Source organism: Cynocephalus volans, chromosome 8 (genome assembly GCF_027409185.1).
Source record: "Cynocephalus volans isolate mCynVol1 chromosome 8, mCynVol1.pri, whole genome shotgun sequence".
NCBI classification, from domain to species: domain Eukaryota; kingdom Metazoa; phylum Chordata; class Mammalia; order Dermoptera; family Cynocephalidae; genus Cynocephalus; species Cynocephalus volans.
This window is the reverse complement of record NC_084467.1, coordinates 136,469,679-136,493,344: the sequence shown is the minus strand read 5'-3', so window position 1 is coordinate 136,493,344 and position 23,666 is coordinate 136,469,679. Positions and strand designations below refer to the sequence as shown.

Sequence of the window (23,666 nt, the reverse complement as noted above, 5' to 3'; positions counted from 1 at the left end):
GAGGGCAGACAGTTTTCCAAACAAACAAAAAAAAGGTGTGAACATTTACCCAAGTAGATTAATTCCACAGTTACTGAGACACCAAATTAGAAGGGGAAAAAGCATGAGAAAAGGTGAAAAATGTGTCAATTTATATTTTCCACTATTCTGTATTACTGAAAATTTGACATTTCTAATCTCAAATGGATACTACAATTAAGAGTTCTGTTTTCATACCTATAAAAAATTGTCTTGCCTCAGAACAATCCTGATTAATGAGGTGTGACTGACTGATTCAGTGATGGGGAATCTCTAGTTTGCAGTTTAATTTAATCTTTCACAAATACCAAGAGGTAATTATCCTCACTGATACCAGGAATTATAAAAACAAAATATCATTTAAAGGTTTTTATCACTGTCCAAAAATTCCTCAAAACCAGAACATTATTCCATGAAAGTTTGACTCTAAGGACTCTAAGTGTGTGTCTGCCCCTCCACATTAAAAAGAAATCCACAATTCTAATCACTTTAATACCCTATTCTACTGCCATGTATTCTACAATTCTTTCTGCAGAAAAGGATAACAAAATAAACAGTAAAAATTTTAGTTATTTATGTCATTCATTATTAAAAAATCAATACATTGTATAATCTTTAACATGGAATTTTAAGTTGTCTTCTCAGCCATATAATATTTCCAAATGTAAATGGTTACACAAAAATAACAGATTACATAGAAGAGTAGGTAATAACACATATCAAAGGAGATTAGATATAAATTGACAAGGAATGCCTGAGAATAAGTCTTTATTTATTTACTTATTTGCGGGGGCGGGGGGGGGGGGGGGGGGGGCAGCTGGCCAGTACAGGGATGGAACCCTGGATCTCGGTGTTATCAGCACCACACTCTAAACAAACGGAGCTAACTGGCCAGCCCTAGTCTTTAAGCATTCTTATCTATATTATTTCAGAATATGAACACTTCTTAATTACCATCATAAGACATTTATTTTAAATTAAAAAAGAGACTTTTGTGCAATATGAAATTCAATCTCAAAGAATGAAACAAAATAACCACGAATCTATATGTGTTTGTTTAAGTAATAAAAAATAACTTAAAGTACTCTTTAATTTCTTATTACATTGAAATTATTTTGTTTGGCTGATTTACCTTTAATTTGGAAAAAGTCTACTTTATCAGTGAAATGCCCTACTAAGTTAGAAGAATATAACAATTCACTAGTGTAAAAAAGTGTCTGTGTTTAACTTCTTATGAACAAAAACTTTCATATACTGTGCCTGTTATCTAATACAGTTTTATCAAACAAACCATTTCACTCTTCTTATTTATTTATTTTTTTATTTATTTTTAAGCGGCTGGCCAGTAGGGGAAATCAAACATCTGACTTGGTGTTATAACATCATGATCTAACAACTGAGCTAACTGGCCAGCCCCATTTCACTCTTAAAGTATCCATTTCAAGTCACCTTTCTTTCACTATAATTTTAAATCCATTCCACCTTAAATAAGTAGAGCATGAAATATGATGAAGCTACTTATTTTACTATAACCCTTCTTAAATAATAAGTCAGTAAAAATATTTAATTCTAATAATGATGTTATGTTATAACCATCTAACATATTTAAATAACTTGGTATAGCTATTACTTAGATTCAATTCAATACAATACATATTTTAAAAATAAATGTCCTCTAGATACTAAAACAAGAAAAAAATACTCCCTTATACTAATAAAATAAACATCTATGAACTTAAGAAGCCTATAAACCCACTGGTTAATTACTATTCAAAAGAATGTGAGCATTGACTCATACTGTTCTAAAATCATGTAAGATTTATTATGGCGGGGGTTCTCAACTTTGGCTACATGAAGGCACTTCAAAAAGATTGTGGAAAAACAGAATTAAAAGATAATACAGTCTTTCCATGAACTTTTTGAAGGACCCTCGTATATGGCTATATATTAGAATCAGCTGGGGACATCATAAAAAAAATCAATACCAACCAATCAATATCACTTCCAATACCAATACCAATGCTTGTGCTTCACTCCCAGATCCTATTTCAAATAGTCTGGGGGAGGGGAGGAAAGGTCCCCAGGTGGGTTGAGTTATTGAGTTAAAAATGAGATAGATCTGAGAACCACTAATTTATGGTGTACTCAAGTTTTAAAGATAAGAAACTTGCTGTCTGGCACCAAAGGTTTTATGTCTAATATAACTTAAGGGCAGACAAAAAAAAAAAAAAAAAAAGAATGAAGTAAAGAGAAAGAATATTCAAAACATAATCCAGGCCTATCAAATATCTTTTCCTTTTAAAAATGTTAAAAGTTTAAAGTTCTATCTTGAGTGCTCATTTCAGCAGCACATATACTAAAATTAGAACAATACAGAGAAGATTAGCATGGCCTCTGCACAAGGATGACGTGCAAATTTGTGAAGCATTCTACATTTTTTTTTAAAGAAGTAAAAAATAAAGTCCTATCTTGGACTTTGTTGATAATCTGCATGTGCTACATTAGTATTTTATAAATAACTGCTAACCAAAAGCCTAAAAATACAAACTGAATAACAAGGATAAAATACAGAAATGATTATCAGTTAAAGTTAACACAATACAAAGATAGTAAATTAATATAAAACCACAATGCAAATGACAGAACTACAGTCCCTTTAATAACTTTTTCTAACCTCGAGACTACATAGAATTCCATTTTCCAATACCCTCAGTTTTCCAGTGTTTCAAAGGAGGAAAATTCATGTTTAAGCAGATAAGAACTACATGACTTTATAGTTATGTTTACATAAAAGTAGAAAGAACAAATGAGTACAGAATATTTCACTTGTGAAAGCTGCACATGGCTCCTGCATGATCAGCCTACAATACTTCCTCTATAATAACAAGGTCCAAAGAAGTCAATGCCCCTGGGCAATGAGATAAAAAAAAAAGTCCGTAACTATATTTTTCATTTTGAGCATACTTTCACAGAATTTAGTTTTCTACCATAACAGCTGAAAATAAATGAAAAAAATTACTAGGAACATGCTCCTGCATGGAGGAGATGAATAATTATCATCATAACTTTCAGCATATCTCAGAGTCTCTTTGCAACAAATCGGATAGTAAAACTTAAAAAAAAGAAAAAAAGTAGTCCTATCTTAGAACCAATATTAAAGCAAGTTACACAAGGCAAGGAATCAGTTTAACTTCCATGTAATTTAATTTTTCATACATTCTTAAAATAGTTAAAGGAGTTGTTCTATAAGGCACATAAAATAAGAGATAACCCAAACATTTTGATAAATCTTAAGTGTCTCAAGTTAAATATTAGGGGATTAAATTATAGTCTAAAATTCAGTAACATATTATAAAACTAATACCTAACTGCTAATAACCCAGTTTAAAACAGTACAAGAAAAGATTTTAAGATGCTAAGAGGAAGCACATTTTTAATTCAGAATGGATCGAGGGCTGGCCATGTTATAGCTCAGATGGTTAAAACGTGGTGCTAATAACACCAGGTCCAGGGTGCAAAAAAATCCCACAAAAGCAAAACAGAATGGTTAGGGATAAAAGATGTATATTTCTATCTCATTTTTAAAAATGAGATTTTTAATTACAGATCTATAGTTAAACTTCAGCATCTGCTTGATGTCATAAAAATGAGCCTCTAACAGCTTGTCACTAGAGTGACTTCAAAGAATATTAGTTTGATGTCTCATAAAGATATTACTCTGTACAATCTAGAATATTATTGGCATATACTTTTCACATTCATCTCACCTGAAAAAATCTGACGTGAAATTTTAAAAGAATACCCAGCCTCATAAGGAACACTCCCTCAAGAATAATTGTTGAATTCGCTCCTAATTATTTACTTACATGAGAACTCCTACAATTTTAACTTGCATCTTTCCAAACCTACCAAAGCTTAATCACATAAAGAATGAGCTGGGGCTGGCCTGTTAGCTCAACTGGCTAGACAGCAGTGTTATAACAAGGTCAAGGGTCAAGGGTTGGGATCCCCACACCAGCCAGCCACCAAAAAAATTAATTAAAAAAAACAAAAACAAAAAAAGGAATGAGCTGGTGAGCAGAATTTGAGGTAACAGAAAAGGAACGATCAATAAAGCTAACTGGAGAGATAACCACTACCTTCAGATCGGTCATTTTATGACCGCCAAACTGTGCACATACATAAACATGCTGATACACACACAGATATCCACAGTAAACATGCTCCATTGTTTTGCTAGTCCCACTCTAAAGACATGGTACAAATAGGAAGGAAAAGCTATGTTGCCCAAACTAATGATGAACTGAAGGAAGGAAGAAGGGAGAGAGGGAAGGAAAAACAACATATTAGGGGAGGGAAGCATGACACAGGAAGAACTTTGACTAAACCAGTATCTGTGATTCACAGTCCTACAGTGACATAAGGACATAATAAAAGATCCATGACAGGGTAAATGTGAGCTAGACAAAAGAAAAATATAGTTTAAAATATAAAGTATATATTATCAAAAGCAAAAAAGATCTATATAATAGGGCAGGTTAGCAAATTAGTTTTATGTTTTGTAGTTTACAATGTTTTTCCTGGGCTGGCCAGTTAGCTCAGTTGGTTAGATGGCAGCACCAATAACACAAAGGTCAAGGGTTCAGATTCCCATACTGGCCAGCCACCAATAAAATAAGATAAAATGTTTTTCCTTAAAAAGAGGTTTTATATGACTAAACTTAAAACTGAATTCATCTTACCTTCCACAGAAGGTGCCTGGTCCTGAGCTGAATACAGCATATCCTTGAAAGCCTATTAGAAAGAAAGAAAAGCAATACGTAAAATAATAAGTATACTTTATATTGAAAGCATTTTGAAGCCAAACAATTTTTTTCAAAACCAGAACTATATCTGGTTCTGGAACTACATGTAGTTCCCTAAACTGAGAATTTAGTGAAATACTCCTATCAATTTTAATTAGCTAAAACCCAAATTTTATACTTTCACTAGGACTTCCAATCAAGATGGCGGAATAGATGGTCCCCAGCATCACCCTCTACCACAATCAACCAATTTACAACTACTAAAAAGCAATGACTGCCAAGCTGGGGCCACTAGAGCTCAGGGGAAGAGGAAGACAGGGCTATGGAGTTCATGACGGCAGGAGAAGTCACGATGAGAGAAAGAAAGAACTGCTCCTACCATTTCAAGCCCCAACAACTTCAAGGCGGGCCCTGGTGAGCACACGAAGCAAGAGCTGGCAAAAGCCACTGCTGTGTCCTTTGCATGAAGTTGCTTGGAGGCTGCAGGGGAGAAGAAGGCCTTGGTGGCCCTCCAGCCAGCAAGACAATAGTGTTCCTGTGGACCTACATAGGAGTGAGGGGCCACAGACAACTGAAAAAAGGAGCCACTCAGAGGCTGGTGAGTCACTGCAAGGGACCAGCACATGGCCTGCCTCATGGGAAGTATTTGGAGTGTGGGGGCTGGGGGAGACGGGCCCACCAGGGGAACACTGGGGCACAGCATGGACAGCTGATCTCCCTCCAATCAGCACAGGACCAATCAGCAGAGACTGGTCAGGAATATAGAACTGCAGGGGGTGCACTTTGCTGAAAAGACTCAGGCCCACACCAGAGTTTTTCACACAACCCAGGTGTACTGGACCTCACAAGACCTGGAGTGTTTACAAGGTCAACAATTAAAACATGAGCTGCACAAAAAGCCTTCCCCAGAGAATCAGCAGCAAAGCAGCAACTCAGCTCAACCACAGGGCTCAAGTGCTGATTTCCACAGGAAGTTCCCCCATTTCAGAAGTAACCTTAGGACAACAAAATAATTACAGTACAGAGTTTAAATGGTGGAAATAGCAAATAATTCAACACAGAATGGAAAGAAAAAACAAAAAACCTACAGATCTGAGACAAAGTTTTGATACCAACTGTAAAGGTCTACCATCAAAGAATACCTATATAACCTATAAGGAACGGAAGTCCCCCGGTCTCCCAAGACGGAGAAAGGGGCACCAAGGGCCTCAGCCACGCTCCCTCAATGTCCACATCTGGTCTAGAGTCAACCACCAGGCTGCTGCCAGATGCACCCCAGGCTCTCAAGCCAGGACAGTGGGGAACTGAGGGCCTCAGTCATGCCTACCCCCCCACCCTGCCGATGTCTGCATACAGCCCAGCAATGACCACCAGGCCACCACCAGAAGTGTCCCGGGCTCCCAAGCTGGGGCAGTAGAGATCCAAGGGCCTCAGCCACGCCCTTGCTGAAGTCCACATCCAGCCCAGCCATGACCGAGCTGCTGCTGGAAGCCCCTTGGGCTCCCCTGCTGGAACAAGGTGTCATGGGCCTCGACCACACCCCCTCTCCTTCCTCCTCCTCCCACTCTATCCTCCTCCCCTTTCCACTCTCCCCCTCCCCTTCCCCCCAACTGCTTCACAACATCTTAGAATGCAAAAAATAATTTTTAAAAATTTTTTAGTATTTCCATACCAATCTGATATTGTCCTATCTTTAAGGTGAAGGCTATTTGTACACTTTAAAAATTAAGGGGCACTTGGAAAAGAATGAAAAATCACCTGAGAGATCATAAACTCTTGAGTAAGAGAAAACAGTGAAAGAAACTGAGAACAAAAGTCCTAGAAAAATACACTGGAACGCTGCATAAGAAAATATGAAGAACTGGATACAAATATACTTTTTTAAGTGTGATATCATATATGTAACACAAAATTCATCATCTGTTAAATAAAAATGATTGGAGGCCACTGTTTAGGACTAAATTCCTGTACTAGTCCCCAATAGACCAGACTAAAAATGAAAATGGAGTCATCCCTGCTAAGTTCCTTGCCACTTAGGTTGTGGTCTGACCTTCTGAGAATTCAGGAGAAAGAGATAACAGCCAACTTCCCTGAACAGGCCAGTTTAAATTTTCAATGGGTATGATAACGAAGTTCCCTCAGCTTCAATCCTTACACAAAAGGGATATCCTGATGTAACCTGATGTTAACTTATCAGTTATTTTCCTATTGTTCTGTCTTCCTGTCCCTACCTTATAAGGAAAATAACTCTGAAATGACCAATCTGCTTTTTGTCCTTTGTTTCTGCTTTCTTCAGCCTTTTCTGTCTATAAAGGCTTTGTTATTTGTAATAAACTTTGGACCACTTCTCTGACTCTCTTGTATGGTGTCTCTCTCCCAGGCCTATCCTCATATTGGGCTCCCAGTAAAATTTACAAAATTATTTCTGCCTCGACATCCTAAATTTCAGTCAACAATCTTAACCATTTTTAAGTGTACACAGTTCAGCGGTGTTAAGTACATTCACATGGTTGTCAAACTAATCTCCAGAACTCTTTTCATCTTGGATACAAATACTTTTCAGAGGTATGGAAAGTCCTCCATTAAGAGTTCAGGTATATAAAAAATAGTATAGGTTTATAGGGTTTTTTTCCAAACCACACAGTAGATTAGCTAACAACCATATTTGGGTCTTATGGATGGTTGCCATTTGGTCTCTCAGTAAATGATTAGGGGAAAGAGATGAGAAGGATTTCTCCATATCTATCAAAAAGGTATAGAATCAATCAAGTGGGTAAGGCTCCAGAGCTGAAGAAAAGGTCATAAACTTGGGTGACTTTATCTAGTCCCACAGCTTCAAAGCTTCAAATACCATCTAAACACTGGTGATTCCCAAATTGGCCTACAGCAGGGTTCCTCAACTTCAGGAAAACTGACATTTTGGACCAGACAATTCTTTGTTGTGGGAGATTGTTCTGTACATTATAGGATATTTAATAACATCTCTTGCATCTAGAGGCCCATTAGATACCAGTACCAACCCCTACCCCCAAGTTGTGACAAATGACAAACAGACGCTGCCAAATGTCCCCTGGGAGCCAAAATCCCAGAACCACCAGTCTAGAGTCACTCAAGTATACAAATACCCAAAAGGAAGAAATAAACCTCCTCCAGGGTAACCCACTCATTAAAAGGATATTCAAGTCTAGTAAATTATGTCCTTCCCAAGTGAATTTATGAAACCAGGGGACAGACCCCCAGTTTCCCTTGGCTATTCCACCGACACCCATCAGAGCAGACTTCAGGTGGGGGAAAAGGGAGAGAGCAAAATCTGCTTGACCAAGCAGGATGGGCTAGATTCCCAAGAGTAACAAATTGACTTAATAATGAGTAGAGTTGATTAAATACAAACTTCCTAAGGTCAGGATGTTTGTCCCTTAAGCTAAGACTTGATTTAGAGGTCAGGATGTTTGTTCCTTAAATAAATGCCTTGTGGCTTAGGATAACATCTATAAAGCCAATCTTCAGTTGTCTTTGCAAGTAACAACTACAAACCCACTTTGAAGTTTGTACACCTCCAGACTCCGGGGAGCCAACAAGGACCTTAGCCAGGATGCCAGAAATAATTACGATGACCTCACTGCCCACCAATCAGATTCACGCATGACTCCCAAGGACCCCCCACTCATGATTTTGCTCTATAAATGATTGTGATTTTTAAGTGGTAGTCCTTGGTCTTATAGCTCCTTTAGCCACCATGGGCTCCTTTGAATGGTCATCCAAACAAATTCTAATCTTTAACACTGTAAACTTTGGCGTGAGAGATTTTTTAGACATTTGAGCAGCAGAGGCTGGACCTCTCTTGGTTTGGCAACATTTACCATTTGCTTTGGATTAGCGGCCAACTTGTTCCATGACTAAGCCTAACAATATACAATAAAAAGATTTCCAATGAAACAATGAAAATTAAAATTTTTAAATCAATGTATTTTTGATCATTTTAACCTATGTTTTATAAAAATGTTTGTAGGAAAATTATGTATATATAAAACGTTTTAATGTCACATACACTTAAACCCAAAACTGTTCAATAAGATTCACTATTTATATAGAATTTGAGGAAATGTAGCAACACAATTGAGGTATAATAAAAAATAAATATTTGTTCTTTGTGTCCAGTTCCTCCTTTTGTTTGTTTGTTTGTTTTTGGTCAATATGGGGATCTGAACTCATGACCTTGGCATTTTCAGCAACAAGCTCCAACCAAGTGAGCGAATCAGTCAGCCCTTTGTATTCAGTTCCTGATATGGAGTTCCTAAAACCTTTGGAATTTACTATCTTTTACATGCTAATGAGGTGACTCAATGAGGGGAGGTGGGGAAAAATGGCCCTAGACAGCTTCAGGACAGAAGCTGGTCCCCAGAAAAACCAAGTGGCTAGAGGGTTAGAACCTTCAGCCCCACCTCTGGGGAAAGGAAAAGGGGTGAAGACTGAGTTCAATCACCGATGGAAAATGATTTAATAAATCATGCCTATGTAACAAAACCTACATAAAAACCCTTAAACATCAAGACTCAGAGAGACTCCAGGTTGGTGGACACGTCAATGTGCTGGAAGAGGGCATGGAAGCTCTGTGCTATCCTATCTCACTCCTCATGCCTTGCACTATGAAACTCTTCTATTTTGTTGTTTCTAAGTTGTATCCTTTATAATAAATCTGTAATTATAAATATAGTGCTTTCCTGAGTCCTGTGGGTCATTTTGGAAAATCATCCAACCTGAGGGGGACCATGGAAATCCCCAAACTTGTGGTCAGCCAGGGAGAAGTGTGGGTAGCCTACGTACAACATATGCAGCTGACATCTTCAGTGGGGCAGACTTATGGAACTGAATCTTTAACTTGCCCACAAGTTAGTGCAGAATTGAACTGAATTGTCAGACACCCAATTACTGTTGAATAATTAATTGGTTGTTGGTGTCAGAAGTGATATCACAAAACACCACACAACAAAATAACTTTTCAGAAAATATTTATTAGTGGACCACAGCTTTTCTAAGATTACATTTGAAGCTTAGCCTCATTTACTGAGCATTAATTCTTAAACCTGTTTGTACACAAAAGCCCTAGGTGAATATGACAAAAGTATGGAAACTCTTTTAAGAGAAATGTATATACACTCAATATTTTCTTTAGAATTTCAAGTGTTTCAAGGACCACTAAATTCCAGACCAAAAAAAAAAAATAAGAAATTAGTTCAGAAGATTTTATTAAACATAAGAAAGTCTTTATTTCAGTTCACAGATTACAATTTTAAATTAAAGTCCTATACAAATGTAGAGTGGTAGTCAAATTACCATTCTCCAGTAAGATATTTCAAGAGAGTAAATGAACAGAATATTGCTGAAAGCAGAGTAAATCTTTATAAGTTGAAAGAAATTAAAGGGCCGACCCCGTGGCTCACTCGGGAGAGTGCAGCACTGGTAGCACCGAGGCCGCAGGTTCAGATCCTATATAGGGATGGCTGGTGCGCTCACTGGCTGAGCTTCCATACCGTGCCAAGGGTTGCGATCCCCTTACCAATCAAAAAAAGAAAAAAAAAAGAGTAGAAAAATATAATGAGACAGGAATAAATAATTCTATCCAGAGAATAGGTACAGAAATAAATCTATCACAGGAACAAGGAATATCAGAAACTCAAATGTCTGAATTAAGTTCTTTTACTCGAGTATATAATAGGAATGTGAAACAAAATTAAATAACGCTATCAGGAACCAAATAAACCATCAGTGACTGGCAGAATGACTTATGCAAGAAGGAGCTTAATAAACAGTTCTTAAATTCACAAGGGTTTTTGCTCTGGAGAAAATTACTTTAAAGACGATTAATGAAGCAAACTAAGTAGAATCTCTGACATGTAATGAAAATGAATTAAATTTGCAAAAGGAAAGTTTACCAAATTAAGTTTTTAAAAAGATGAATTAAAATTTTAGAAAGAGAAAAATGATGATAATCTTCATTCTGATTATAAGACTAAATCATAATTTCATTTAAATAAAGACAAATCTCAGTGAAATCATGGGCAACTCTTTTGCCACATACTTGTACTACTTCGTTTTCCTCTGATTAAGAAACCCTCTATGTTTCTGGTAATAATAGACTCTAGATAACTCTCAAAATTGAATACCATTCTATGATTGTGACAAGAGAAAAGCCCCCAATGAGAATAAGGAAAAAAAAAAAACCCTACTAGGTATTATCTGTATTAGTACCTATGGATCGTTTGTCTATGAGTCATCCAGAGCATTTGCCTGGGTTGTGAGCAGTACATCCAAACCACAAAAAAACAAATTGAAAGAGTTTCCTCAATTCGTGCTGTTTTATTTTAAGGAAATTCAACACTTTATATAAAGCTCTGAACTTGTATAATAAATAAATCAATATGTATTCGAGTGTATTATAAGAGTTCTTTGACTTCAGAAGGATTAAAAGCAATCCTTTACGTCAGCATCACTGTTATAATCTCTGAATGTTAAATTATTTGTATTATAATGTTATTGAAATACATATAAACATAAACTAGGACAAAACTCCTAGGGCTTATTTATAACAACTCATGTAACAGTAAAATCTTACAAAATAATTCCAAACAAACCACAAAACCAATACTATTCAACCAACAAATTAACATAACAGGAACACAGTACTGACTGCTAATATATATGTTCTTTTAAGCTTGGAATGCCTATACTTTATGTCAGATGTGATGCAATTATCAAAGAACTTGTCTCTACAGTAGTAAGGAAGCATAACTGAGTGGTTAGGAGCTATGGAGTCAGACAATGTATATGAAAATCAACTGAACACTTATTTGTTGTGTAACTTTTGGAAAATTAACTTCTTTGTACTTTGGTGCTCACATCTGTAAAACAGGAATAGTGACTGCACATATCTCACAGGTCTGTGAGGATTAAAACAAATTCTTATATCAACTTTGATTCATGCATGATCACACATGAAGAGTACTAAGAACACTACCTAGAACATAGGAAGATGCTCAAAAAATGTTAGCTAATAGAATGTGAACTACCTGCCACAAAACTCACATTATACAATGGGCTGTGAATACATTAATACTACTGGGCATGAATACATGATCTATGCATTAGATATGCCTCAGTGCTTATTAGCTCATCACAAAGCAGTATGGTTCTATCAAAGCAAACATGACCAAACAAGCATAAACAGGCACTGCAATCTCCTGGCATTACTAGTTTATAAAATGGTCATCTAGTTACCCTAGAATATGCTATTTTATTTGTAGATGATTGCTAACATGAACACACATTATTTTTAATTTTCATAGGAAACCTACAGATTCCTAAGAAAATATATACAGATCTCAGTTTTAGTATGCCAGTATCTCCTAATTATACTAAATTATTCATCCTAATTATACTAAATTATTCAATCTAAAAAAAAGTATTTGAACTTTATACAATATATTTATTGTACAAAAAGGGCATAGTTCAAACTTAACATGCATGTTCAATGAGAACATCAAAACAAATTTCTTGTGTTGTTAGTTTTTAATAACCCACAGTAGATCACCTCTAATCGCCCTTTCCAATGCACTGACAGATTTCACGGACCATTTAAAGGAGATCAAAAGCTAGAAAAACTCCTACTTCCTATCAGCTCACTATTAGCCTCATACTTAACATACTATAAATATTATCACCACTGTCAATAAATTATCTAACCTATGGTGTTCTCATTCCAATCAATATTCATTCAAAGTCAGCACATTGCAATCTACTGGATTAATAGACAATAAACAGACAATTGAAAAGGAAAGGCAAAAAATATTTGTTCCTATAAGCCTTTAAAGAAATACAATCCCTGTTAATAATGTTTCACAACTGGATAAAGTTTACATAAGACACTTTTTCATCTGAACAACTTTTCCAAATGTAACCCTTGAATAATAAAATTTAGATACTTTTAAAATTTAAAAATTTACATTATGTGCTGATCTACCATACCCTAGAAATATTCTCCAATATCTTTTTTCAGTTTCCACTTCCCCTTTTTGCATTCCTTTTTTAGTTTATTTCACCATAAATACTGGTTAGTCTGTGAATGATGTGAAAGTCAGTTACGCCTAATACCATTTCTTTTCTTTGTCTCATCACCTAGAAATCAGTACCATTTTCCTGATACTAAATGCATAGGACAGTTCGGTAAATCAAATTATAAACCTCAAAAGAGGATGTCTAGCATTCTCACGTATACTGTACAAAGAATCAATACCCTAAATAATCTTTATTTCTATCCCTAAATGGAATTAAGCTAACCTATCTTTGTTTTTGATGATAAAAATAATCTGTAAAGCCAATAAAAACTCTATCACAAATTTTTACAATCTGTTAAAATTTAAAACTAATGCACTCTTGTACATAACAAACAATCTAAAACCAATAGTATATTAGAAGCATCACACATGACTCAAAATCTTCATGGAATTCAAAATTACCCAGTCAGTAATAGGTAATTCAATATGCAGAAGTTGTTACAACATTAAATTTTTATTGAATTGATTAAATTAGATGTATGAAGTATGTTATTTATAATAGGAGGAACTAATTTGGAATATGTCATGTTATAATATTTATAAATTTCTGCACTAATACACTCTGACATCCACTGACATGGCTTTTACTATTTCCATGTGGATATCTCCTCAATCTATATCCGTGGGTACATGTCTCGTAACAAAAACTCACAATGTTCAAAATTCAATTCATTTTGTTCCCAAAGCCTGCTCTTCCCATGTTCTTTATTTCTGTTAATGTCATCACCAGTATCCACATCACACAGATTCGTAATCTGTCACCACTGTCTCACTCATTTAACAAATATTTATTAAGTAGCTACTCTGTGCCAGGCATTAAAAACGTGTGATACATCATGAAAATAAAAGTCACTGTACTAGTGAAGTTAACATTCTTACATTTTCCTTCTTTCTGCATTTACAGATCTGGTTCAGTCAATTCCACTACCACACCCTCTTTTGCATTCATTTTCTCTTATCCTTTTACCTGAACTATTTCAACAGACTCTTAACTGGTTTGCCCACCTGAGTTTTCATCTCTCTGACATATCTTACAAACAGCTGCCAAATCCATCTTTCTAAAGCACCAGTTTGATTCTCCTGCTCAAAATCTTGCAATGATTTCCCCATGGCCACAAAATAAAGTCCATACTCCTCTGCTGTCCTCTAAGGCACCCAGATTGGTAAAATCTACCTTTCCAGGCTTATCTTCCAAACTGGAGAAAACCACTTTCATTTTCACGGCCTGACTCTCACGCCAAAACAAATTACTTATTACTCATTTTAGAGACCTCCTTGCCCCCATCTTTTAAAGCTAACTTCCAAGGCTTAACCATCCTTCAAGATGCATACTAAATTTGAAGGATTTTGCTTTCTCCTGACTCCTTCAGTTTGAAGTCATTGCTCCCTCTTCTGAAATCCTGTAGTACTCTATTTGAAACCACTGATAGCACTTAATATTTCTACCTTATGTTTTAATTATTTATCAGGTCATCAGTTCCCCAGTTGACTGTAAGGGCAGGGGTTTTACTCATTTTGCTTACAGTTATACAAAAGAGGTGCACTATAAATATTTCTAGATTTAATATCAACATTAAGGAAGTTACTAAGCTTTATTCACTCAATAAACATTATTAGATATCTACTCTGTGCACTATGATAGGCTTTAAAGAAACAAAGATGATCAAACAAGATGACAGATATATAAATATATGAATTATAATACAATCCTAAGATAAAAGAATGAACAAAGCACAATGAAGGCTTAAACTACGGTAGTAGCAGTGAAAAGAAAATATGAAATATATAAAATATGAGAAAAAAGATAGACATCAAGAAGCAAAATAGAAAAATTAGGCAAACAACTAACCATGAGCTAAGGAAATTAAAGATCTCCAAGATTTTGAGCTCAAGTATTTTGGTCCTTTCAAGTTGCTTCTGCTGGCACCTTGATCTTGAACTTCCCAGGCTTCAGACTGTTAGAAATAAATTTCTGTTTGTAAGATACCCACTCTACGGTATTTTTGTTATAAGAGCCCAAACAGGCTGAGACACCAGGTAAAAAGAAGAATAATTCATGACACTATTAAAACCTAGCTGGAAAAACATCAAAGAAAAGACTTGGGCAAAGAGAGAAGTTTGAGTTGACAAACCACTTTGGATATTCATAAGATAACTGAGAAGGTCAGCAGACAGACAGAAACAGAAATCTATAATTTGGAAGAAAAGTCAGCTAGCAGGTAAGAGTTGGAAATCATCTATATAAAGGTGATTTGAAACTGCCTAGACTCTAGATGAATTAAATTTCTCAGAAAATAAGCAGTGGGCCAAGGAAAGAATCTTTTGGAATAGAACGCAACGGCAAAGAGGACACTAAGGAAAAATCAGGCATATACAGTGTCACAAAAACTAAAAGAGTGAGAGAGGATTCTGAGAAAATGGCAGAGTAGAAAGCACCAAGAACAACTGTCGTCTCATCTAAACAACTTCACTATCAGAATCTGTCTGATGTAACTATTTTAGAACTCTGGAATCTACTGAAGGTTTGCAACTGCCATGGGAATGTTTGGACAGTAAATTGGAGTTAATCTCAGTCAATTTTGCTCATAGCACAGTAGCAGCTACCCATCCCTCATCACTAGCCCATGGCAGGAAGCTGTGAACATGTTCCTAAGCAACTTGCACACAGCTTGCAGGAGCAGGTGTGGAGGGACATGACTATCCTCCAAATATGCTCTAATTACTGACTGCTTACTTCTGATCACAGAGGTGCAAAGAGGTGGGCAGCCATGTGTGTTGTACCTCCCCACATTGTTGTGAGCCCTCCTCCTCTGGTTGAAGTAACTGCCAGGGGATTTAAAGGGGCAGTGCCCTTTTCCCCACCTTCATTTCTCTCTTTTTCCCCCTTTGAGAGCCATACATCAAAGACTAGTACATTCAAAAGTAAATGCACACATGGGGAAAATTAGAAAGTGACAGTGCATGCCCAGGGAGAGGTAGCTGCTCAGGAAAGACCTGAGAAGACCTTAAGTTTAAACCTCTGGCTAATCCCTGGCATAGGGGCAGCTTACAACAATAAAACAAAAAACAAAAACAATAATAAAAGCAGCCAACCCCAAGGGGGAGAATCTGATTTCCAGAGTTACCACATTAGTAGATTCAAATGTCCAGTTTTCAACAACAGCAACAAATCACAAGACATACAAAAAAACAAGAAAATATGGCCATTCAAAAGAAGAGAAACAACAGAAACTGTTCCTGAAAAAGACATGGCAGATCTACTAGATAAGAACTCCAAAACAACTACCTTCGAGATGCTCAAAGAACTAAAGGAAGATGAAGATGTGGAGGTCAAAAGAAACGATGTATGAACATAATAAAAATACTGATAAAGAGACAGGAACCTAAAAAGAAACCTAAAAAAAGTTCTGGAGCTACAAAGTGCAATAACTGAAATGAAAAATTCACTAGAGGGATTAAAAGCAGATTTGGGTAGGCAGAAGAAAAAAATCAGCAAACCTGAAGATAAGATCATGGAAATTATTGAGTCTGGGAACAGAATGAAAAAAGATTGAAGAAAAGTGAGTGCCCCTATGGGACACCATCAAGCCGACCAACACAAACACTGTAGTAGTTCCAAAATAAGAGAAAGAGAAAAGGGCATAGAGAATGTTTGATGAAAAAACTTTCCAAACTTGATACAAGACATGAATATAACCATCAAAGAAGCTCAAAGAACTCCAAGTAACATGAACTCTAAGAGATCCACACTGAGACACATTATAATCAAACTTTCAAAAGCCAAAGACAGAATCTTGAAAGCAGCAAGAGAGAAGTGTCTCATCACATAAAGGAATTCTCAATAAGATCACAACATATTTCTCATCAGAAACTGTGGAGGCCGGAAGTAAGTGGGCCAATATATTCGAAGTGCTAAAAGAAAAAAACTATCAACCAAGAATCTTATATCCAGCAAAAGGGTCCTTCAAAAATGAGGGAGAAATTAACATTCCCAGATAAACAGATGAGTGAGTTTGCTACCACTATACCTACCCTGCAAGAAATGGTTAAGGGAGTCCTACAAGGTGAAATTGAAGAACACTAGACAGTGACTCAAAGTCATACAAAAAAAGTAAAGATCTCAATAAAGATAAACACATGGACAATTCTAAAAGCTAGTACTATTGTAACAATTTCTACCTCCATTTTTTGTTTTCTACATAATTTAAGGGTTTAATGCATTTTTTAAAATTATTATTTTAAGTTTTGGGCATATAATGTATAAAGATGTAATTTTGTGGCATCAACAACTTGAAGGGATAAAGATAGAGCTGTAAAGGAGAAGAATTTTTGCATATTACTGAAGTTAAGCTGCTATAGGTTGAGCATCCCTAATCCGAAAAGTTCCAAAATCCAAAACTTTCTGAGCAGTAACATGATGCTCAAAGGAAATGCTCATTGGAGCATGTCAGATTTTGAATTTTCAGATTAGGAATGCTCAACCAATAAGTATACTGCAAATATTCCAAAATCAAAAGAAATCCAAAACAAAACACTTCTGGTCCCAAGCATTTAAGATAAGGGATACTGAAACTGTATAAATTCAAATTACTGTTATAACTTTTGGGTGTTAAATGTAATCCCCATGGAAACCACAAAGAAAATAGCTATACAGTACACACAAAAGGAAATGAAAAATAAATTTAAACATTTCACTACAAAAAATCAACTAAACATAAAAGAAGGAAATATGGGACAAAAAAATCTATAAAGAATATAGAAAACAAACAGCAAAACAACAGAAGTCCCTCCTTATCAGTAATTACTTTAAAAGCAAATAGATTAAACTCTCCAATCAAAAGACAAAACCTGGCAGAATGGATAAAAACACTGATACAACAATAAGCTGTATACAAGAAACTCACTTTAGATCCAAAGACACAGACAGATTGAAAATGAAAAGAAGGAAAAAGATACTCCATGCAAATAGTAACAAAACAGACTTTAAATCAAAAAAGCTTACAAGAGATAAAGAACACTATATTTTGTAAAAAAGGTTCAATACTGCAAGAAGATATTACAATTATAAACATTTACACACCTCAAGACAGACCATCCACATACATGAAGCAAAAACTAACAGAACTGAAGGGAAAAGAAGACAGTTCTACGATAATAGTTGGAGACTTCAATTTAATACCTTCTCCCCAATAATGAATAGATCTAAACAGAAGACAAGTAAGGAAAAGTAAGAGTTAATATAATAAACAAACACAGATCTAACAGACATATACTGTACACTCTACCCTGTGAAAACAGCATACACATTCTTTTCAAGTGCACATGGGCCACTTTCCAGGATCGATCACATCTTTCAGGCCACAAAGCCTTGATAGATTTTTAAAAACAGAGATCATACAAAGTATTTTCTCTGATCACAATACGATAAGGTTAGAAATCAATAACAGAAATAACAGAAATAAAACTAGAAAACTCACAAAACCGTGGAAACAACCCATGGATCAAAAAAGAAATTACGGGGCCGAGCCCATGGCGCACTCGAGAGAGTGCGGCGCTGGGAGCGCGGTGACGCTCCCGCCACGGGTTCGGATCCTATGTAGGAATGGCCAGTGTGCTCACTGGCTGAGCGCGGTCCAGCCGGTCACAAAAAAAAAAAAGAGAGATATTATGAGGAAAATTAGAATATACTTTGAGATAAATAAAACAAAAATATAACATACCAAAACTTACTGGACACACTGAAAGCAGTGCCAGCAGGGGATTTATACCTATAAAAGCTAAGAAAGATGACAAATCAACAACCTAACTTTACAACTTAACTATAAAAAGAAAAACAAACTAAACCCAAGGCTAGCAGAAGAAAAAAACAATAAAGATTAGAGCTAAAATAAATGAAATAGATGGTATCTCAGTGTGGTTTTGATTTGCATTTCCCGGATGCTGAGTGATGTTGAGCATTTTTTCATATGTCTGTTGGCCATTTGTATATCTTCCTTAGAGAAATGCCTACTTAGCTCTTTTGCCCATTTTTTAATTGGGTTGCTTGTTTTCTTCTTGTAAAGTTGTTTGAGTTCCTTATATATTCTGGATATTAACCCTTTGTCAGATGTATATTTTGCAAATATTTTCTCCCACTCTGTTGGTTGTCTTTTAACTCTGTTAATTGTTTCTTTTGCTGTGCAGAAGCTTTTTAGTTTGATATAATCCCATTTGTTTATTTTTCCTTTGGTTGCCCGTGCTTTTGGGGTCATATTCATGAAGTCTGTGCCCAGTCCTATTTCCTGAAGTGTTTCTCCTATGTTTTCTTTAAGAAGTTTTATTGTTTCAGGGTGTATATTTAAATCCTTAATCCATTTTGAGTTGATTTTAGTATACGGTGAGAGGTATGGATCTAGTTTCATTCTCCTGCATATGGATATCCAGTTATCCCAGCACCATTTGCTGAAGAGGCAGTCCCTTCTCCAGTGAATAGGCTTGGTGCCTTTGTCAAAGATCAGATGGAAGTAAGTGTGTGGGTTGATTTCTGGATTCTCTATTCTATTCCATTGGTCAGTGTGTCTGTTTTTATGCCAGTACCATACTGTTTTGGTTATTATAGCTTTGAAGTATAGCTTAAAGTCAGGTAGTGTTATGCCTCCAGCTTTATTTTTTTTGCTCAGCATTGCTTTGGCTATGCATGGTCTTTTATTGTTCCATATAAATGACTGGATAGTTTTTTCCATTTGTGAGAAAAATGTCTTTGGAATTTTGATGGGGATTGCATTGAATTTGTATATCACTTTGGGTAGTATGGACATTTTCACTATGTTGATTCTTCCAATCGAAGAGCATGGGATATCTTTCCATCTTCTTGTATCCTCTCTAATTTCTCTCAGCAGTGTTAGGATGGCTAAAATCCAAAAGACTCTGAACGATAAATGCTGGCGAGGTTGCGGAGAAAAAGGAACTCTCATACATTGTTGGTGGGACTGCAAAATGGTGCAGCCTCTATGGAAAATGGTATGGAGGTTCCTCAAACAATTGCAGATAGATCTACCATACGACCCAGCTATCCCACTGCTGGGAATATACCCAGAGGAATGGAAATCATCAAGTCGAAGGTATACCTGTTCCCCAATGTTCATCGCAGCACTCTTTACAATAGCCAAGAGTTGGAACCAGCCCAAATGTCCATCATCAGATGAGTGGATACGGAAAATGTGGTATATCTACACAATGGAATACTACTCAGCTATAAAAACGAATGAAATACTGCCATTTGCAACAACATGGATGGACCTTGAGAGAATGATATTAAGTGAAACAAGTCAGGCACAGAAAGAGAAATACCACATGTTCTCACTTATTGGTGGGAGCTAAAAATTAATATATAAATTCACACACACACACACACAACCGGGGGGGGGGGGGGGGAGAAGATCTAACAACCACAATTACTTAAAGTTGATACGACAAGCAAACAGAAAGGACATTGTTGGGGGGGGGGGAGGGAGAAGGGAGGGAGGTTTTGGTGATGGGGAGCAATAATCAGCCACAATGTATATCGACAAAATAAAATTAAAGATAAAAAATAAAAAATAAAAAAAATTACTACAAAGCTATGGTAATTAAAACAGTATGGTGCTGGCATAAGGACAGACCAATAGAATAAAGAGCCCAAAATAAACTCCCCTACATACGGTCAAATGATTTTTTAAAAGGGTGCTAAGACCATTCAACAGACAAAGAACAGTCTTTTCAACAAACGGTGCTGAGAAAACTGGATATCCACATGCAAAAGAAGGATGGTGGCCCCTTACCTAATACCACATTCAAAATTAACTCAAAATGGATCAAAGACCTAAATGTAAGACATAAAAACATAAAACTTTTTGGCGACAGCATAGGACAAAAGCTTCACTACAGTGGATGTGGCTTTTATTTCTTGGATAAGACAGCAAAGGCGCCGGATAAAAGAAATAGACAAATTGGACTTGGGAGTTAGTTGCAGGAAGGAAGGAGCTTTCAGTAGTCTCTAAATCAATGTACTTTCTAACTTATAATTCTACTAAGAACTGAATTTTTGAAGGCCCATGATACTAAGCAAACAAATCCTAGAGAAAACATTTTGCAGTTCTCTTTAGCAAATGTCTAATGACAGCATAGTTTGACACACTCATATTTCAAATGATAAGCTTATTCTCTTCAAAAAGAAAGGTTTAATCAAAAGATGTATGAACTATGTAATTAGAAGTGGTAATTCACCTGCTTATCAATGGTTTTGTTGCCAACTATTACAAAAATATTTGAAAAACAGGGGCAAGAATAGTATCTCAATTTAATTATCACTAGTCACATTTGAGTTTACTCAAAACTAAGTAAAAACGGCTAAGTCCCCCTTCTCTGAATAAATAAAACTAAAAGAATAAGAAAATTCTCTAAATTGACCCCAAAGAGCTCATTTCCAGAGCTCTAGTCACACTCTATAGAGGACAAACATTAAATGTTCTTATTTTCTCCATTTGCTGCTTTCAACCTTGTTCTTCTGGATCTCTCTTTCTCATCCCTTAATGACATCTCAGGCAGATTCTCATGGCCTTTTAAGTCACTTTGTTATTAAAAAAAATAAATAAAAGTTCAAAGCTTTTACCTCAAATCCAATTAATGATCCTTTCCTCTCCTCTTTACCACTTTGATGTACCATATTAAATACTGCCAAACCAAACCAAGTGTTTTTGGATGTCTTATATTCATTTGCAGTAAATTACAAACTAATGCTGAACTAAAACATTTATTTGTAATATAAATTCCAAAAGACATCACCACTCCTAAAATATTTTTTAAACTGTCCCCATAGCCATTCCAAATAACAGTACTAATATAGGTGGTCAAGTAACTCTGTTTAAATCAATCAAAAGTGGGGGGGAGTAGACATTCCAGTAAAATACGACAGACTGGTTATACATGTTTATCTTCTTACCCTCCCAAAACCCCACTAAAAATGACAATATAGGAATACGGAAATATAGTATAAAGCTGTAAGAATAAAAAGAATGGGGAAGGAGACAGCAGCAGACAAGAGGTTTCAATAAATTTTTAGAAGACAAAAAGCAGAGCAAATAGTAAACTAACTTAGCAGGCAAAACAGAAAACCTGAAATACCTTCAGAGGATACCAATAGGAAGCAAGCCAATTTAGCCTCTAAACCCTAGAATAGCTCAGGTACTTAAGAAAGTAGTTAAGGGAGAGGTGCTAACTATAGGAGGATTGGCTGAATATGGCTGTTAACAGGTCTACTCTGTCTTACACCACCCCCACCTCCACCACCATACTTTCTACCCTCCCTACCCCAAACCCCGGAGCCCACAGGTTGTTTCTGAAGAAACTGAATTAAAGGATGGAAGAAGGACTAGAGGATGTGACTCCAGAGTCAGCAGAGGGCAGAGGTGAGAAGCACACATTGAAAACAAGTAAGTCTACATACTAAACAGTACTAGCCCCCTTCCTTCCTCCATCTAACTCCCATAATACCCACAACTAGGCGTATGCCTAATAAGAACATGTAACTGGAGAAGAACTAGAATATTGCCTGTCTGTTCAAATATCCATTTTTTAAACAATGACATGTGAATAAGTTGGTAATTATAGACTGTCCTCAACACAGAGCATCTGCATGTATCATTAAAGAGTGATCTCTAAAGTTAAGCACTTAATATTTTATGTAAGAAATCTCTCCCTGAATTTTCTTTAGAGTAGTTACACATCTTTAATTCTTTAATTAAAGTACTAAATGGACACTAACTTGCACTAGAAAATGCTCTTCGGGGTTAATTTCACAAACAAGGGATAGATTTATATTCTTCCCATGAACATATGGAAGTTGTGAGCAATACGATGTAATTTTCAGGAACCCAATGCATGAGCAACATTAGAAATTAAATAAGTTCCCCAAAGTGATGCTAATTGCAAATGCATACATACATAAATTGGAATAACAAACAGTAAAAAGATAGACCTCACTGTCATAAATTATCAGAGGTAAAAGAAACAGACATAATCAGTCTAGTTAGTAATCTTAATCTCTTCAGGAGTTTATAGAAAACAATCTTAAAACATCAGATTCTTGGGTTTGAACCCCAGAAATTCTACTTTCAATAGATATTTGCATTTCTGTATTTTTACAAACAGCCCAAGTAATTCTGATGCAAACAGTCAAAGAACCAACCTTTGAGAAACACTACCCTACGTTTAGAAGTGAGACCCTTATCCAAGGCCGCTAAACAAGTATTGTCACTTAATGGCAGACGACAAGCCTAGAACCTTTGCCTCTGCTACCACAAATTCTAGAAGAGTCCCAGAATGGAAGATAGAGATGTATACACACAAACACATATACACATACACATGCATACACACATACTGAAAGGAAACTAAATTGGGATACTTTGTCCTTCTTGCCATGACTGTAAGCAGCAAAAGTTTTAAAGCTGTACAGTAGCCACTAGCCACATGTCTCCATCACCACTAAAAATTTAATTAAAATTAAATATTCAGTTCCTCAGTCTCATTAGCCACATTTCAAGGGCTCAACAGCCACATGTGACTAAGTAGCCACATATTGGACAACTCAAATATAGAGCACTTCCTATAACACAGAAAGTTCTACTGGATAGTGCTGTATTATAGAGCTTGCCTATAAAGACAATTTTGCTGTTCTCAGAACACAATTAAGAATGCCAGTGACAAAACCTAC

At 36.0% G+C, this 23,666-nt stretch overlaps 1 protein-coding gene and 1 non-coding gene across 2 annotated transcripts in view; one reads left to right on the top strand and one right to left on the bottom strand.

Moving 5' to 3' along the window:
* XPR1 (xenotropic and polytropic retrovirus receptor 1) overlaps window positions 1-23,666 on the bottom strand; it is a 232,509-nt gene that overhangs the window by 196,529 nt on the left and 12,314 nt on the right. The window contains exon 2 of the mRNA XM_063104379.1: window positions 4,761-4,812. Within this exon, the coding sequence (XP_062960449.1) occupies window positions 4,761-4,812 (52 nt within the window). The remainder of the gene's footprint in view (window positions 1-4,760; window positions 4,813-23,666) is intronic.
* On the top strand, window positions 2,351-2,457 carry LOC134385299 (U6 spliceosomal RNA). Its single transcript, XR_010024292.1, has one exon. It is a non-coding gene; the product is annotated as a U6 spliceosomal RNA (small nuclear RNA).